The sequence below is a fragment of the Callospermophilus lateralis genome, chromosome 7 (assembly GCF_048772815.1).
Source record: "Callospermophilus lateralis isolate mCalLat2 chromosome 7, mCalLat2.hap1, whole genome shotgun sequence".
Taxonomy (NCBI): domain Eukaryota; kingdom Metazoa; phylum Chordata; class Mammalia; order Rodentia; family Sciuridae; genus Callospermophilus; species Callospermophilus lateralis.
The window spans coordinates 5603887-5622595 of record NC_135311.1 but is presented as its reverse complement, the minus strand read 5'-3'; the positions used below and the strand labels follow the sequence as shown (position 1 = coordinate 5622595).

General features: G+C 38.2%; 1 protein-coding gene across 1 annotated transcript in view; it reads left to right on the top strand.

The window, feature by feature from the left end:
* Positions 1-18709, top strand: part of Nup210l (nucleoporin 210 like) — a 116839-nt gene that overhangs the window by 80922 nt on the left and 17208 nt on the right. The window contains exons 18-31 of the mRNA XM_076861989.1: positions 519-607; positions 1034-1138; positions 1426-1527; positions 3758-3886; positions 4237-4364; positions 5015-5147; positions 7626-7688; positions 8033-8212; positions 8582-8662; positions 8928-9059; positions 12798-12956; positions 14142-14233; positions 15563-15737; positions 18383-18558. Coding sequence (XP_076718104.1) covers positions 519-607; positions 1034-1138; positions 1426-1527; positions 3758-3886; positions 4237-4364; positions 5015-5147; positions 7626-7688; positions 8033-8212; positions 8582-8662; positions 8928-9059; positions 12798-12956; positions 14142-14233; positions 15563-15737; positions 18383-18558 — 1744 coding nt within the window. The remainder of the gene's footprint in view (positions 1-518; positions 608-1033; positions 1139-1425; positions 1528-3757; positions 3887-4236; positions 4365-5014; positions 5148-7625; positions 7689-8032; positions 8213-8581; positions 8663-8927; positions 9060-12797; positions 12957-14141; positions 14234-15562; positions 15738-18382; positions 18559-18709) is intronic.

The following is an 18709-nucleotide window of genomic DNA, read 5'->3' as shown; positions in this document are numbered from 1 at the left end:
GCCCTGGGTTCAATTTCCAGGGCTGAAAAAAAAAAAAAGAGCAAATGAATTATTAAAGCAGGATCAGATTATAGAAGCCTTCACATGCTAGGTTAAGAAGTCTAAATTGATGTAATAAAGCTTAACTGTATAAAAATTTTGAATGATCAATACAACATTTACATAAAAAGAACAGTTTAGAAGAGTAAAATGACTATCCCTTTATTTGTCATTCCCATTTGTAAATTGAACAAAAATTTCCATACACTTGTTTTCAGCCTATTTTTGGACTCATAGACCATCAGAGCTGGAAAGAATTTTCTATTTTGCCTAGTTCAGTTCCTCATTTAATAAAGGAACTGAGAGATAAATTGGTTGCATGGGGTCATATAGGAATATAGTGGCAGGTCAGCACAAAAACTTGTGTATTTCCCCATTCGGTATTTTTCTCCCCTGCAATAAAATGCAATTTGGTTTTCTGGAGACACTTTTGTATTCTACATGTTATTGTTTCTCAAAGTGTTTTTCTACGTTTCCAGGTCATCAGATCCTTAAAGTACATCAGATCAAAGGGACTGTACTCATTGGAGTCAATTTTGTGGGCTATTCAGAGAAGAAAAGTCCAAAGGTGAGTGGAGATCATGGTATTAGAAATATAATTAGCAGGGCACAATGGCACAGGCCTATATCTCAGTGGAGAGACTGAAGCAAGAGGATCACAAGTTCAAAGACAGTCTCAGCAACTTAGTGAGGCCCTGAGCAATTTAGTGAGACACTGTCTCAAAATAAAAAATAAAAAGGGTTAGGGACATGGCTCAGTGGTTAAGCACAAAAATTTGAATTAAAATAAAACTTAAGAAGAAAGAACTATAAATTAAATGATTGAAATTCAAGTTTCTTCCTGAAAAGTTTTTTGTAACTGATATAAATCTTAAAACTGTACATCTCTGTGATTCTGTTATCTTTGGCACTTGAGTGAGTACTCATATTTTTCTCACTAAACTGAGGAATTAAAAGTTTGTATTCACCTTTGAGGTTCTTATTACATTGCCAGGATATTTCCAACTTGCCAAGATCTGCAGCTGTGGAGCTGCTCCTGGTCGATGATGTAACTGTGTTGCCAGAGAATGCCACCATCTATAACCACCCTCATGTGAAGGTAGAAGCTTTATGGGTCTACTTTAATGGCATCGTATTGGCGGGAAGGTTATTAATTAACAGTAAAACAGTTATAAAAGCTCATGAATGTGTTGAAAATCACTGAAACACACATATCAAAATTATAATGATTAGCTACAATAACCTTAACAATTATACTTTAACAATCAGTTTCTTCTTTTGGCCATTGACCTTAATATTTTAATTTTTTAACCTTTTAATTTCCTTTGAGTTGTTTGTAAACAGAAGGGAAGGGGATGGAATATTGTTTGTCTGATTTCTCCATAGGAAATATTTAGCCTTGTGGAGGGATCTGGTTATTTTTTAGTCAACAGCAGTGAACTGGATATTGTCACCATCACTTATATGGAAGCAGAAAGTTCTGTCCAGGTAAGTTGTAGAAATAATCCAGATTGATGAGCTCAAACCAAAGCTCCCTCTTAGGAGAAAAATTGGAAAAATATTATATGTTTAATGTTTGTTACAAAAGTGATATTTGTTTCTCTTTCCATTGTTAATCTACATAGATTCTTCAACCAAAAATGAGGGTGTTTCTTCCTACAGCTAAGTATTGTACTGGGCAGTTTTTGCTTCTGGTCGAACCTAATTATAAAAAGCATCTAGTGCCATGACCTGCATGGCCATTAATTCAGAAACTGGTGAGAGGTGATGGGAGATTAGAAAAGACAAACAGACACAGAGAGAAATCTGGGACCAAGTGGGACACTGTCCTCAGATGGAGGAACAATGACCCAGAGCTAGCTCAGCATGTTTATTATATACATTTTATCATCAAAAGGATTTTCTGTGAGAAAGTTTCTTCAAAGCAGGCAGTCTTGAAGTACAAAGTACTGGCAACCAATTATAATTGTCTTTTTGCACTCATAATTCTCTACCCCTGGCAGCTGGTGTCTGAACTCTAGTCAAGACTGATAGTCTTGTGCCTTGCGCTAAACCTCTTTAAGCAGGGTGTTACCATAGCAACTGGGCAATCTTGACTGAACTTTTGCACAGGAAGTTCCCAGAATAGCCTCCGGCTGTAAGACATTCAGAGATCCTAAACCAAGTCACCACTCCCCACAATCTAGTTCAAAGATTTTTGTTAAACAAAGGCTCACTTATACCAGTTTCAAAGTACTTAAGTATGAAGACATTTAAATGTAGTATTGACTTCATAAGCAGAGTATATGTTGTTTTCAGTCAGAATGTGACAATTCAAAATATTAAACTGATTCCACAATCAGCATGCCAAAGGATTTGCTTTTAGTTGACTCACAGTAATAAAAATGACACTTTATGTTAATATATATCCTTATATAAGAGTGCAAAGAATGGGTAGGGTTGTGGCTCAGGGGTAGTGCACTTGTCTGGCATGTGTGAGGCACTGTGTTTGATCCTCAGCACAGGAAAGAAAGAGAGAGAGAGAGAGAGAGAGAGAGAGAGAGAGAGAGAGAGAGAAGGGAGGGAGGGAGGGAGGGAGGAAGGAAGGAAGGAAAGGAAGGAAGGAAGGAAGGAAGGAAGGAAGGAAGGAAGGAAGGAAGGAAGAGGGAGGGAAGGAAGGAAGGAAGGAAAGAAATTGTGTCCATCTACAAGTAAAAAATATTTTTAAAATACATATTTTTTAAAAAAGAATACAAAGAAATTTAACTTACCTTAGTTATACTATTAGTTTTAAAAAAGAAAGACTGAGATACTAGGTTCAGACCCAGAATGTGGAAAAAAAAAAACATGCTGTTATGCAAAGATCTAAGGAAAAAAGCTATCAGTAAATGGTATTGATGTAAATGGTATTGTGTTTTAATTTCTACTTCACTGGTAATTGCAGCATTTATGGACTTGATTTTCTTCATGAAATCTTTTCGCTGTCCATAATTAAGAAGTGGGAAATGATGAGGCTGGGGTTGTGGCTCAGTGGCAGAACGCTTGCCTCGTACGTGTGAGGCACTGGGTTCGATCCTCAGCACCACATAAAAATCAATAAATAAAATAAAATATTGTGCCGTGTATAACTAAAAATTTTTTTTTCTTTAAAGAAGTGGGAAATGAGCTGGGCATTGTAGTGAATGGATCACAAGTTTGGAGTCTGCCTGAACAACTTAGCAAGATGCTTAGCAACTTAGTGAGAACCTATCTTAACAAATGAAAAGAGCCATGCAGAATGGTGCACACCTGTAATCCCAGCAATTTAGGAGGTTGAGGCAGGAGGATTGTGAGTTCAAAGCCAGCCTCAGAAATTTAGCAAGGCCCTGTTTCAACATAAAATATTAAAAGGGCTGGGGATGTGCCTCAGTGGTTGAGTGCCCTTGGGTTCAATCCCTGGTACCAAAATAATAATAATAATAATAAAGACAAGTGGGATATGTATGTTGGATCCTGCTTAAATTCAATTAATTCAAACTCTGCTATTTATCAGCTAATGTGTTAAGGTACATATTTTACCATGAACTGAAACATAATAAAGGTACATACAGTGCTATGCTTGAAACATATAACCTGACCTCTGAGAGTTCCAATCTCAAAGGAAGTAAGATGTATTTTTTTCTTTGGATGAAAATAGTTGCTACGACTATGCCTAGACTATGTTTGCTTCTTTACCCATCTACCATCTTCTTTCTTCTAGTTAGTTCCAGTACATCCTGGATTTCTCACCTTGGAGGTCTATGATCTGTGCTTGGCTTTCTTGGGTCCAGCAACAGCCCATCTCCAGGTGTCAGACATACAAGAGCTGGAACTTGATCTGATAGATAAGGTGAGAGATGTTTGCTTTATCTCAAAAATGAAGCAAGCTTCAGTCTCACTCCCTAGCATCACTTAATAGTGTCTCTGCTCAAATACTGTGTGTACACCAGGACTTTTGAAAAGTTAATGGAAATACTTGCCCTTAAAGAACAACATTACAATATTAAACATAAGGGAGAGTGTTAAAGAATGACTTAAAAAGGTACATGAAGATTAGGTTCATTTGATCAAAAGCTGACCAGTAACATTTAGCACGAACAAAAAAGTCTGCCAACCTCAAAGAGTGACACTATCTTTGGTGGTAGGACACCACTACTACAATCTACTCTTTTTGTTTTTTGTTTTCTTTCAAACTACTAGGTTGAGATAGGCAAAACTGTATTGGTGACTGTGAGGGTTCTTGACTCTTCCAAACGCCCATTCCTAAACAAATACTTCAGAAACATGGAGCTCAAATTGCAGTTGGCATCTGCCATTGTCACCCTGACGTGAGTACCATTTCAATATTTCTCTCTCCTTAATGCTTAATATCATGAGAACCTCCCTCATGGTAGCCTGGTCAGCTGCCCCACAGGTCATTTCACATTTTCTCCTATCCTTTTTTGTTATAGTGCCTTTCAGACCATACTGTATTCTCATATTCTGCTCTCTACAAAATACCTATTCAGTGTACTTAGATGTCTTGTTAGGGGCTAAAATCATGTGTATCATCAATAATTTTCATTTTTGGAATCTTCTCCTTGGATGATATCTTTTGGGAAAGCTTCAGGCTAGGGGATCTTCAAAATTTTATTAAGGTTTCATTCCCAGGACCACCAAAAAAAAAAAAAAAAAATCTGTTGAGAAGCAGATACTAGTATCCTCCTCTAAGAAAGGAAAAAACATGAAACCTCCACGGCAATTACAATTTTGCCAGCTATATTGTCCTTATTCCTTTGCAAGCCTTAGAACAAATTTTTGCCCTTCAGGAGCTTCCTGCTGTTGCCATGAAATATATCTTGACTCTAGAAATTTCTTCTCTGAAAGTTTACTATAACCAGAATTAAATGAGCAGAAAATGTTAACACTTGGAAAGACACATCACCAGCCACTTTCAAAACTGAATCTTTCTCACCTAAAAACACGTGGGTCTTTGCAGACTAATGGAAGAACAGGATGAATACTCTGAAAATTATATAGTTCGGGCTGTCACTATTGGGCAAACCACACTCGTGGCTATTGCCAGAGACAAGATGGGGAGAAAATTCACATCGGCTCCTCGACAAATTGAAGTAAGGAGATGATCTCATCCCAAATTTGTGTTCTTCTTATTTAGCTTTGCTTACCCTTTTCTTTTTAGTTTGCATAAGTAGAAAATCATTTGACTGAAAAAAAAAAACCATAGTTGTCTGATTCTTGTACAGCATGTAGTATGTTTTTGGCTTTTGTTTTTCTGTATAAAAGTAATACATTTCCTGGAGCTGGGGCTGTAGCTCAGAGGCGGACCACTTGCCTAGCATGCGTGAGGCACTGGGTTCGATCCTTAGCGCCACATAAAAATGAAACAAATAAAATAAAGGCATGCTGTCCATCTACAACTACAAAACAAAATTTTAAAGTAATAAAGCTCCTGTGAAATTTTTGGTATGTACAAAAAAGTATAAAAACACAGAATGAAGCCAGGTGCTGTAGCACATGCCTATCGTCCCAGCTGAGGGACGGCTGAGACAGGAAGGGAGGCTGAGACAGGAAGATCACAAGTTTGAGACCAGCCTTGGCAATTTAGATCCTGTCTCAAAATTTTAAAAAGGGCTTGGGGTGTAACTTAGTGGAAGATTGCCCTGGGGTTCAATACCTAGTACCTCAAAAAATAAAAATAAAAGTAAAATTTCCATCAAATTTTTCCTCTACACATCATCATCATCATCATCATCATCATCATTTTTTTTTTTTGAGGCAGAGTCTTACTAGGTTGCCCAGGCTGGCTTTTAATTCCTGAGCTCAAGTAATCCTCCTGCCTCAGTCTCCCAAGTAACTGTTACTATAACAGATACATGCTACCATGTCTGACTCTTACCCTTTGAGTTTTTTTTTTGTTTTGTTTTGTTTTGTTTTTTTTTGTTTTGGTACTAGGGATTGAATCCAATGAGTTCTACTTTCTCAGAACTTTTCATTGCAGAAGCTGGCCTCAAACTTGCAATTCTCCTGCCCCAGACTCCCAAATTTCTGAGATTGGAGACATTCACCACCTGCTCAGCATCTATGCATATTACAATACAAATAAATCATACAGCTTTTTTCATCATAATCTTGTATCAAAAGTGTTTTCTTATCTCATTAAAAAATAATTGTTGGCTATAGATTGATAATTGTTGAATCTGGATAATTAGGTACCTGAGAGTTTATGATACTGTCCTTTCTAGTTTTATATATATTCAAAAAAGAAAGTCCAGGCATGATGGTGCACACCTGTAATTCCAGATTGAGGCAGGAGTATAGCAAGTTCATGGCCAGCCTCAACAACTTAGAGAAGCCATAAGCAATTTGGGGAGACTCTGTCTCAAAAATAATAATAATAGCTAGGGATATATAGTTCAGTTGGTAGAGTGCTTGCCTTGTATGTACAAGGCCCTAGGTTCAATAATAATAATAATAATAATAATAATAATAATACCACTTGTGGTGGCATAGGCCTGTAATCCCAGCAGCTCAGGAGACTGAGGCAGGAGAACCACAAGTTCAAAGCCAGCCTAAGCAACTTAATAAGACTCTTTCTCAAAATAAAAAATAAAAAGGTCTGGGGATGTGGCTCCGTGGTTAAAGTGCCCAGGTTCAATTCCTGGTACCAAAAATAAATATATAAATACATAAATAAATGCATAAATAAATAAGAAAGGATAGGGATGTAACTGAGTAGTAAATTGCTCCTGGGTTTAATCCTCAGCTCCACAAAAAGAAAAAAATATATTTCAATTAACTTTTTAAGTTTTGGGGGGGTTTTTTGGAACCGATGATTGAACTCAGGGGGTGCTTTATCACTGAACATTCTTATGAACCCATGGCTCCACACATGCTAGCAAGCACTCTATACTGAAGCTAATATCCCCAACCCAAATGTAAACATAATTTTAGTGGTGACTTTTACTGCAATGAGTGAATATGTAGTAACTTATTACTTAAAGATTTTTTTTTCTTTTGGTACTGAGGATTGAACCCAGATATGCTTAACCACTGAGCCACAACCCCAGTCCTTTTACATTTTTATTTTGAAATGGAATCCCTCTAAATTGTTTAGGACCTTGCTAAATTGCTGAGCCTGGCTTTGAACTTACAATCCTCCTGCCTCAGCCTCCTAAATCACTAGGATTACAGGCATGCGCTATCACACCTGGCTAAATTTTTTTTCTATTGTAAATAAAATTAAAATACAAGTTGGGTATTGAAGCACATTCCTATGATCTCAACAACTCAGAAGGCTGAGGCAGGAGGATTACAAGTTCTAGGCCAGCCTCAGCAACTTAGTGAGGCCCTAAGCAACTTAGCAAGACCCTGTCTCAAAAAATGAAAAGGACTGGGATTGTGGCTCAGTGGTACTGGGTTCAATCCCCAGTACCAAAAACAAAAACAAAACAAAAAGACCGAGGAGGTAGCTCAATGATAGAGCACCCCTAATACTGAAAGAAAACAACAACAACAAACATGAATAAGATCAATCATTTGTTACAAAACTGACTCTAATCATTGTTGTTCTTTTGGTTTTCTCCTTCAAGGTATTTCCTCCATTCAGACTTGTTCCAGAGAAAATGACACTGATTCCAACTAACATGATGCAGGTGATCTTAAAGGCAGAATATAAGATTTACCATTTCTCCTTTACACACATACACCCCTCTTCCTATTGGTCTTCGTTTGTATACTCCCAGCCAAGTTCAACTGGGTCTTGATAAAGAAGAAAGTGAGTTTTTCCTGACCTGTGATGTTCATGGTATAAACTCTCTTGGAATCCTGTGGATCATTTACAGCACTTCCATTTCTTCTGCATTTGAGTTGATGTGGGATATGCTGTTCAGGAAGAGGGGGAAGATAAAGAAGTCAAGTTGCTTGGACAAAATGTTGGGAAAAAAGATGTGACTTCTCATCCACATTCCAGGCATTCACTGGTATGTTTAAATTCCAGGTAATGTCTGAAGGTGGCCCTCAGCCCCAATCTATCATTCACTTCTCCATCAGTAATCAGACTGTGGCTGTTGTCAATAGGAGGGGGCAAGTTACAGGGAAAGTGGTTGGCACAGCTGTGGTCCATGGCACCATCCAGACAGTAAATGAAGATACTGGCAAAGTCATTGTGTTTTCCCAGGTATTAGTTCTTTGCTGTGCTCTGCTTCTACCCTTTCATTTGGGAACCGTATTGGGGATTTGTGGAGGGTGATAAGGAGGGTGTCAGCATTCCAGGAAAACTCTTTTAGTCTCCCTCACCTGCTATTCTCTTAATCAGGCATGGAAAACATAATCTTTAGTGGAAAACTCACAGAGTCCTTGGCATTGTTGTAAGACATGGTCCCTATCCTTAAAGAATTCTTTAAAGAACAAAACCAAACATATCCATGGTATCAATTTTTTTGTTGCGTTCCAAAAACAACACAATAAACTGGTTATCATGAGCATATCTGTGCACCCCACAGAGATTTCCCTTTAACCTAAGCTTGCCCTCTACCCTCCTGAGCAGGATGAAGTACAGATTGATGTTGTTCAGCTGAGGGCTGTTAGGATCCTTGCAGCTGCAACTAGACTCATCACAGCTACTGAGGTCAGTATGATGACTGTGTTCTGGGTACATTATTCTAGATGATGTCAGGTGGGCTAGGCATGGTGGTGTACACTTGTAATCCAAGATTCGGGATGCTGAGGCAAGAGAATTGCAAGTTCGAGGTCAGCTTGTCTCAAGATAAAAAAAGGGCTGGGGCATAGCTCAGTAGTAAAGCATCTCTGGATTCAATACCCAGTGCCAGGAAAAAAACCTGATAATTCCAGGTGGGCAGAATATATAACATAATACCACCTTTTCTTTTCAGATGCCAGTTTATGTTATGGGCGTGACCAGTACCCAGACCCCTTTCTCCTTCAGCAATGCCAACCCTGGGCTCACATTCCAGTGGTCCATGAGCAAAAGAGATGTATTGGATCTAGTACCCAGGCATTCAGAGGTATAAATTTATCTGTTTATTTTATTACCTTAAGAATTTATTTTTATTTTTTTATGTGGTGCTAAGGATCAGACTCAGGGCCTCATGTATGCTAAGCAAGTGCTCTGCACTGAGCTACAGCCCCAGCCCCTCAACTTTCTTAACCATACAATATCATGACTTCTTTTCCTTATTCTTTGAACTCTGGAAACCTTCAAATCATGTGAAGAATCCAAATTTGAATAGTCATATAATTATATATGATTTTTAATATTTTGGACTGGAAAGTGCTCTAAAAAACAGTTTTCCTTTACTTTCATATTTGTTGTACAATGTTATAATAATGTTGTACTTCTGAGCAGATGACTATTTTATATGAGTAACACAGAAATATAAAGTATATGCAGAGAGTTTAGATATATAATATTTGAATTTGTACAGGCACACATTTAATTATATTCATAATCATGTTTCTACTGCATAGTGGGCAGTTGAGATCAACAATAAGAAAGATGGAGGGCTGGGGATGTGGCTCAAGTGGTAGCACGCTCACCTGGCATGCGTGCGGCCCGGGTTCGATCCTCAGCACCACATACAAACAAAAAAAGATGTTGTGTCCACAGAAAACTAAAAAATAAATATTAAAAAAAAAAAAAGATGGATGGGCTGGGGATGTGGCTCAAGAGGTAGCGTGCCCGTCTGGCATGCGTGCGGCCCAGGTTCGATCCCCAGCACCATGTACAAACAAAGATGTTGTGTCTGCCGAAAACTAAAAAATAAAATAATTCTTTCTCTCTCCTCACTCTCTCTTGAAAAAAAAAAAAAAAAGATGGAAATGGAGAGTTATAGATAGCCAAGCAGTTTCCTGCATCCACTATACTGGGGCTAGAAAACTGGATTCTTGCAGTAGGGATGTGGATGCTTTGGGACTATTGTGGCCAACTGTTTGGCAACTGACTCTAGATGGGTCCCTTTCATCAATGGCAAATTTAAGAAGAGTGAGTAATTATGTTGCCCCTCTATGGTTCCCTTTGGTATCTGGTGGTATTGGCTCCTCCCAATTGTTGTCTGGAGCTATGGAAGAACTCAGGATGGCCATTGAAGAAGTCTACAATGCAATTTAAGACTTAAGGGTTCTGAAAATAGTTAGGCATATAGCATCAAACCTCACATGGAAACCTAAAAAGGACAAAGTTTGGTAACAGTTTAACTAAGTAGGAGTTTTGGGTAGTAAACAGCTATAGCATTGTTTACAAGACTGTTATCATCAGTTTGATGGAACCCACTCATGATAGTCTGAAGACAGTGGTAGCTACATAGGTCTGGGCCAAGGTTCTCATAAGGTCACAGTTTAGAGCCAATGAGAATAAAAAAATAGACTTAGACCTTGGGAGAAAACAGAGAGGTTAGAGGAGCTAGAATTAGGAGAATATTTCTAGAGCCAGTTAAAAAGAAAAGAAATCTGTAAGAAGTAAAAACATCTATTTATAATCTTTCTAAAAATAGCTTAAATCTATAATTTAAGGAAACTGTAGTAGTTGGATCTTCTGTCAGGAACTTCTCAGATTCTGGTTATACTTGGAATTGAAGGATAGAACTGTATTTAGTTGGGTACAATTCAGCAAAGGGATTTGGCTTTTTTCCCTAAATAGCAAAGAGAGGTTTTGTGAAAGGAGGGAATAGCCTAGGCCTAAGCCTCTATTCTACTTCTTTTTTAAAAATATATCTTAGTTGTTAGGCTGGGAATATAACTTAGTTGGTAGAGTGCTTGCTTTGCATGCATTAAGCCCTGGGATCAATACCAGCACCATACACATACACAAAAAAAAAAAAAAAAAAATCAAAATATTTTTTAGTTGTAGATGGACATAATCCCTGTATTTTTATTTATTTGTTTGTTTGTTTGTTTATTTATTTATTTTTATGTGGTGCTAAGAATGGAACCCAGTGCCTCACACGTGCTAGGCAACTGCTCTACCACTGAGCTAAAACCTTAGCCCCTTCAACTTCTTTCTTTCTCTTATCTAAGGCATCACTGTTTTCGCTAGCAAAAGAAAGAATTGAGAGCCATACATATGTTTAGTTTTCCTGCCTCAGACCCAGCATAGGCAAATTAAGCGATGAAATGGGTCACTAACCCCACACTATGAAAATGCCACATTTAGAGATTCACTTGGATAAAACTATTATAAACCATTCATTCTTTAACATGAGGCTTCCTTTCAGACAACTGATTGAGATGTACACAATGGGAATGGGACTTTTTATGTTGAGGAACAGGGAAAGGTAATTTGGAACTTGGGACTCTATTGTGAATCTAGAGAGCTGAAAAGAAGATCTCAAGGGCTCTGGACAGCAAGAAGGCAGGGAAGATAGGACATGAAATAGTGTTGGAAAGGTAGACAAGTGCCTACTTCAATATGGATTTGCCTTGGTTTTGGTCCTATCTTCCCTCTTACCTCTTATCAGGTTCCTAATACTCCTTATCCAGTCTAGACTGAAGTATAGTGAGTATCCAAGTGGGGAGACGGTCAGTTTGTTTTGTTTTGTTTTTTGGTACCCGGGTGCTTAACCACTGAGCCACATCCCTAACCTTTTTTATTTTTTATTTTGAGACAGGGTCTCAGTTTCTTAGGGCCTCTTACATTGCAGAGGCTGACCTTAAACTTGTGATCCTCCTGTCTCAGCTGGGATTCGAGGCATGCTCCACCACACCCAATATGGTCAGCCAGTGTTAATCTAAAATTGGAGTCTTCCTTTTTCCCCTCATCCTTCCTTGCCACTACCCTGAGCTCTGTGAATAGATCACCTTGCCTGTCTCCCATCTCAAGTTCTGTTGTCTGAACCCATTTTAGAAATCACTACCATCATTTCCATTCTTCTCCTCTCAATGAACTAACTTTGAGATAACAGAAGAAAGAGCCTTGGAGGCTCCAGAAATAGCTGAACTGCACCCAGAGGTTTGCCTTAGGGGCAACTGTGCTGCTGGGGATAGGACAAAACATGAATAGGAAAGCAAATCCTACACTCTCTTTCTCACAGATAGCTATTTGCAACACACAGTTTTCTTATTGTTACAAGAAAGGAAGAGCACAACATTTATTCGGGAATGAATATTTTTCATTTCTCTCTCTCTCTCTTATTTATTTATTTATTTATTTTTATTTTGGTACTGGGGATCAAACAACCAGGGCCTCATACACGCTAGGCAAGTATTCTGTCACTGAGCCACATCCCTGGTCCTCATGAATATTTCTTTTTTTCTTTTTCTTTTTTTTAAATGTGGTCTATCCACACAGTGGACTCTTTTTTATATGTTTTTTTTTTATTATAGATGGACACAATACCTTCATTTTATTTATTTACTTGTGGTGCTGAGGATGGAACCCAGTGCCTCATATACATACAAAGCAAGCCCTCTGCCATTTAGCCACAATCCCAGCCCTTATATGTATATTTATTTTTTAGTTGTAGGTTGACACAATATCTTTATTTTTTTATGTGGTGCTAAGGATCAAACCCAGTGCCTCACACATGCTAGGCAAGCACTCTTCCTCTGGCCACAACCCCAGCTCCAGGGGACTCTTAAAAAAAAAAATATATATATATATATATATATATATAACTTTATTTTACTTATTTGTGTGGTGCTGAGGATCAAACTCAGTGCCTCACACATGTTAGGCAAGTGCTCTACCACTGAGTTAAAACCCCAGCCCCCCTCATGAGTATTTCTTAATCCATTTCTTTACTATCTAGGTTTTCCTACAGCTTCCAGTAGAGAATAACTTTGCCATGGTGGTCCACACGAAAGCAGCTGGCAGGACCAGTATCAAAGTCACTGTTCGATGTGTAAACAGTTCCTCTGGGCAGTTTGAGGGAAATTTGTCAGAACTGTCTGATGAAGTTCAGATTCTGGTAAGCTCTCAAACCTAAATTTTGTTCTATGTATAAATAAGAAGAAAGTTATGTGCTCTTATCATCCATTAGTGCTTAATCTGGATAAAAAAAAAATTGCTAGAAGGATCCCTGGAATAATTTTGTAATTCCTAGATCTTTATCATTCCTGCTAATTGCTTCTATATAGACCTAACATTAGAAACTTTAGCACATGTACTCCCTTCAACTCCCACTCTAGGAACACTACAATAACCAGAGAGGGATTCATTTCTAGCAAAGATATTATAATATAGCTATTTAGATATAATCACTGGTAGAATGAAATATAGTACTAACTTCTGGTAAGGTGTAAAAGTATGAATAGTTTCTAACATGTTCTCAGACTAAAAGCTAAATTGTCCTATTTTTAGAATTAAAAAGACAAACTACCATTATATGGAGCAAGTAAGTTTCTCTACTTATGAATTTGAAGCTGTTTTTTTTTTTTTTAATCTCATCCCCTTTATTTGGGCTTTGGTTCTATGATTCAATGTAGGGATAAGGAGAGAGCACTTTACTAGGAAGAACTGGATGGTTTTCCTTTGTGAAAGGAGGGAAAGGCCTTGCTAACTTAATATCATAGATTCTTGTTAATTTAGTAAAGGTTCTTTGTTCCCAAATCTCATTTCAGGTTACCAGAGTTAAAATAGAAATTTCAAATTTATTTTCTACCTAAAAATACAGAGGATACAGTAAGTGTAAACTTTGCTACTTGCCCAGTCCATGAGTCAGAAACAACTAATATTAGTTGTCTATTCTAGAATACCTAGATATGTTTAAATTATCTGGCTCATTTTGGAAAGGAATGTTGTGGAAGATTTTAGATTAATTAAAAGTAGGGCATAATGCTGACTTGTAGACTGTGGGGTGGAGGGGGGTACTGGGAAGCAAACTCAGGGGTTTGCTACATAAAATTTTTAAAAATATATTTTTTCATTTTGAGATAGAGTCTGGCCAAGTTGCCCAAGTTGGCTTCAACTTGCAATCTTTCTGCCTCAGTCTCCTGAATGGCTGGGACTATAGGCATGTGCCACTGCACCCCGGGCTATAGTTGTCATTTATTTAACATGTAATCCCTTAGAGATTATACTGAAGTCCACAAGTGAGTAAAGATCATAATTTCTCTTTTCCAGAAATGAGGAAAACATTATTTTTTCATTATAGGTGTTTGAAAAACTCCAACTTTTCTCTTCAGAGTGCCAACCTGAGCAGATTTTAATGCCTATGAATTCTCAGCTCAAACTCCATACCAACAGGTAAGGAAAGGGAGAATGTGGCCCAGGTTCTAGCTTTAAGTATCTTTAGAAAAAAATTGCACATGGAAAGAATGACCCTTGCCTTCCAAGTATTTGTTTTAACCCCTGAATTTTTTTTAGTTGTAATGAAATAATTCACATAACATAAAACTAACAATTTAAAGTCTTAGATCCAGTGGCATTTAGTACATTCATAATATTGTACAATTGTCACCTCTATCTAGTTTCATTTTCATCATCACCAAAATAATTCACATAACATAAAACTAACAATTTAAAGTCTTAGATCCAGTGGCATTTAGTACATTCATAATATTGTACAACTGTCACCTCTATCTAGTTTCATTTTCATCATCACCAAAGGAGACATACTAACTAAGCAGACGTGCCCATTCTCGCTCCCTCCCAGTTCCTAACAACCATTAAGCTGCTTTCATTCTTTATGGTATTAGCTATTCTGGATATTTCATATAAAATGAATCATACAACATGCACATTTTGTTAATTTTTATTTTTCAGTTGTACTTGGACACAATACCTTTATTTACTTATTTATTTATTTTTATGTGGTGCTGAAGATCAAACACAGGGCCTTGCATGTGCTAGGTGTGCACTCTGCTGCTGAGCTACAATCCCAGCCCCACACATGCAAATTTTTGTGTTGCTTCTTTCAGTTAGCACAACAGTTTTGAGATTTAGCCACACTGTAGCATGTATCAGTACCTTACTCCTTTCTATGACTGAATAATTTTCCATTATGTAAATATATCATAACAGGGCTGGGGATGTGGCTCAAGCGGTAGCATGCTCACCTGGCATGCATGCCGCCCAGGCTCGATCCTCAGCACCACATACAAAACAAAGATGTTGTGTCCACCGAAAACTAAAAAATAAATATTAAAATTCTCTCTCTTTCTCTCTCTCTCTTTCTCTCTCTCTCTCTCTCTCTCTCTCTCTCTCTCTCTTTAAAAAAAATATATCATAACATTTTGTTTATCCATTCATTGATGGACATTTAGGTTATATTTACTTTTTGACTGTTGTGAATAGGACTACTATGAAGTTCCCGTACAAGTATTTGAATGCCTGTTTCCAATTATTTTGGCCAAATATTTTTTTTTTCCAAATAATTCTTTAATGATAAATATGTTTGGATTTTTAAAGAGCTAAGCATAACCCAAATGCAGACTTTTACCTGGGGAACATAAGGTAGAAAATGGCAAGCAGCTTCCTGGAATTCTTTATTCCTTCCCCTCTGGTCAGATTCCTTTATTCCTTTCCCTCAGAGAAAGAGGCCAAGAGTTGCCACTTGCTTCATTTGTTTCCTAGGGAAGGAGCCGCCTTTGTGAGTTCCCGTGTTCTCAAGTGTTTCCCTAATTCATCTGTCATTGAGGAAGATGGTGAAGGGCTCCTGAAAGCTGGTTCCATTGCAGGTACTGCTGTGTTGGAAGTCACTTCTATTGAACCTTTTGGAGTCAACCAAACAACCATAACTGGGGTCCAGGTGAGTACAGGGATTTACTCATTAAGGGGAACCTGTTATCCCAGCTATTCAGGAGGCTGAGGCAGGAGGACTGTAAGTTTGAGGTCAGCTTGGGCAACTAAGTAAGGTATTGTCTCAAAATAAAAATTTTAAAAATGGGCTGGGGGGCTGGGATGGTGGCTCAGCAGTAAAGCGCTCGCCTAGCACGTGCAAGGCCCTGGGTGGTTTTAGCACCACATAAAAACAAAATAGATATTGTGTCCAACTACAACTAAAAAATAATAATTTTTTTAAATGGGCTGGAAATGTAGCTTAGTCCATGGTTTGGATCCCTAGCACCTCAAAATAAATTAATAAATAGGAATACCAGGGCTTTAAGAGGCATGTTTCCTTTCTTAACAACTAGAAATTTAGCTGGGTGCAGTAGCACATACCTGAAATCCCAGATATATGGGAGGCTGAAGCAGGAGCATTGCAAATTCAAACCCAGCCTGGTCAATTTAGCAAGACCTTGTCTCAAAATAAAAAATAAAACATGCTTGGAATGTAGTTTATTGGCAAAGCACCCCAAAGTTCAATCCCTAACACTGAAAAAAAAAAAAAACTAGAAACTTCTATGGAAGTCATAAATGAACCTCTAAGAAAATAGGCAAATTTTGACTTGATTATAAGTGGTTTGAGAGGCTGAGGCAGGAGGATCACAAATTCAGAGCTAGCCTAGCAATTTAACGAGGCCTGATCAATTTAGCAATACCCTGTCTCAAAATGAAATAAATAAATGAAAAGGGTTGGGGATGTGGCTCAATGGTTGAGCACCCCTGGGTTCAATCCCTGGTACCAAAGCGGGGAAAATATATCAAATTTAAAAAGCCTTTAGAGCTAGGTGCAGTAGCTCACTCCTGTAATCCCAGTGACTCAGGAGGCTGAGGCAGGAGGATTGTGAGTTCAAAGCCAGCCTCAGCAACTTAGCAAGGCACTTAGCAACTCAGTAAGACCGTGTCTCTAAATAAAATATTTAAAAAGGGCTGAGAATGTGGCTCAGTGCTTAAGTGCCCCTGGGTTCAGTCCCCAGTACCAAAAAGATGGACTTTAGAGCCCTTGTTTTGAAAGGGAATTAGCTTCAAGTTGATATGTTAAGCTTCTGAGCAGCTTTATCAAGAGGTTGGTTGTAGGAAGAGTCTAGAACTATTGCTATCAAAGGCTGGCTTTGATATAGAATTAAAATTTTTAGAGTTAGAAGAAGGTATAGATCACTTCTTGGCCTTTTGGCTAAAATCTAGTATAATATAAGAGGCTTCACAGGTTGGTTAGCCAAACACAAAAAAATAATTTTAAGAGTCAGGTATGAGGCTGGGTGCAGTGGTGCATGCCTGTAATCCCAGAGACTCGGGAGACTGAGACAGGAGGATCGTGAGTTCAAACCCAGCCTCAGCCTCAGCAATGATGAGGTGCTAAGCAACTCAATAGGCCCTGTCTCTAAATAAAATACAAAACAGGGCTGGGGATGTGGCTCAGAGGTTGAGTGCCCCTGAGTTCAATCCCAGTACCAAAAAAAAGAAAAAGAGTCAGGTATGATAGTGAATGCCTATAATCCCAGCAACCCAGGAGGCTAAGGAAGGAAGATTGCCAACCTAGCCAAATTTGTGGGACCCTCTCTCAAAATAAAAATAAAAAGGGTTAAAGATGTAGCTCAGTTGTAAAGCAACCCTGGTTTGAATTTCCAGTACTGAAAAAAAAATTAGGTATTAAACATCTATATCCCAGCTACTCTGTTGATCCTTTTGTGTACCTTATCACTTTTAACTATCACAAAAAATTGTACATATGGCTGGAAATATAGCTCAGTTGGTAGAATGCTTGCCTCGAATGAACAAGGCCCTGGGTTCAATCCCCAGCACCACACCCACACAAAAAAAGTACATAAAATGAGCACAGTAGCACATGCCTATAATCCCCAGTGACTCAGGAAGCTGAGACAGGAGGAACGTAAATTCTGTGCCAACTGAGTAACTTAGTGAGACCCCATCTCAAAATAAAAAATTAAAAGGGCTGGGCTGGATATGGTGGCAATTACCTATAATCCCAGCAAGTATGAGGCTGAGGCAGGAGTATTGCAAGTTCAAGGCTAGCTCAGCAATTTAGCCAAATCCTATTTAAAAAAAAAAAAAAAAAAAAAAAGGTCTTGGAATGTAGCTCAATAGTATAGTGCTCCTGGATTCAGTCCCCAGGTTAAAAACAAACAAAAACACCTATTTGAGCAAGGCATAATGGTACATATCCGTAATCCTAGCAACTCGGCATGCTGAGGCAGGAGGATGTCAAGTTTGAAGCCAGCCTCAGCAATTTAGTAAGACCCTGTTTCAAAATGCAAAAATAGGGATGGGAATATAGCTCAGTTGGTAGAGTGCTTTGTCTTGCATGCACAAGGTTCTGGGTTCAATCCCCAGCACCACAAAATAAGTAAGGAAAGAAAGAAGAGCTGGAGATGTAATTTAGTGGAAAGTGCCCCTGGGTTTAATCCCTGCTACAAAGAAAAAAAAAAGAGGTTTTTCTTATAAGAAGAGGAATACCATTCTGTTTTCATCATTGATTATAAATTGTAGAATATGGTAGCAGTTCTTCTCCAATGCATCCTTCTCTGTACCAGTAGGTTTTGTCTCCCACAGGTAGCACCGGTAACATATCTGAAAATGAGCAGCCAACCCAAGCTATACACAACACAAGGAAGGACCCTATCAGCTTTTCCCTTGGGCATGTCTCTCACCTTCATTGTTCAGTTTTATAATAGCATTGGAGAGAAATTCCACACCCACAATACTCAGCTTTATCTGGCTCTGAACAGGTATGGAAGTCAAAGGAATATTGTTGACACTGTGGCCGATTAGGCTAGTATTGTATTGCAGCTCCAGTAAAGTTCTCTAACATTCTAAACTTGGAATATGATCTTTATTCCTTTTGTTAATATTTTAAAATAATGGCCAATTGGAGTTGCT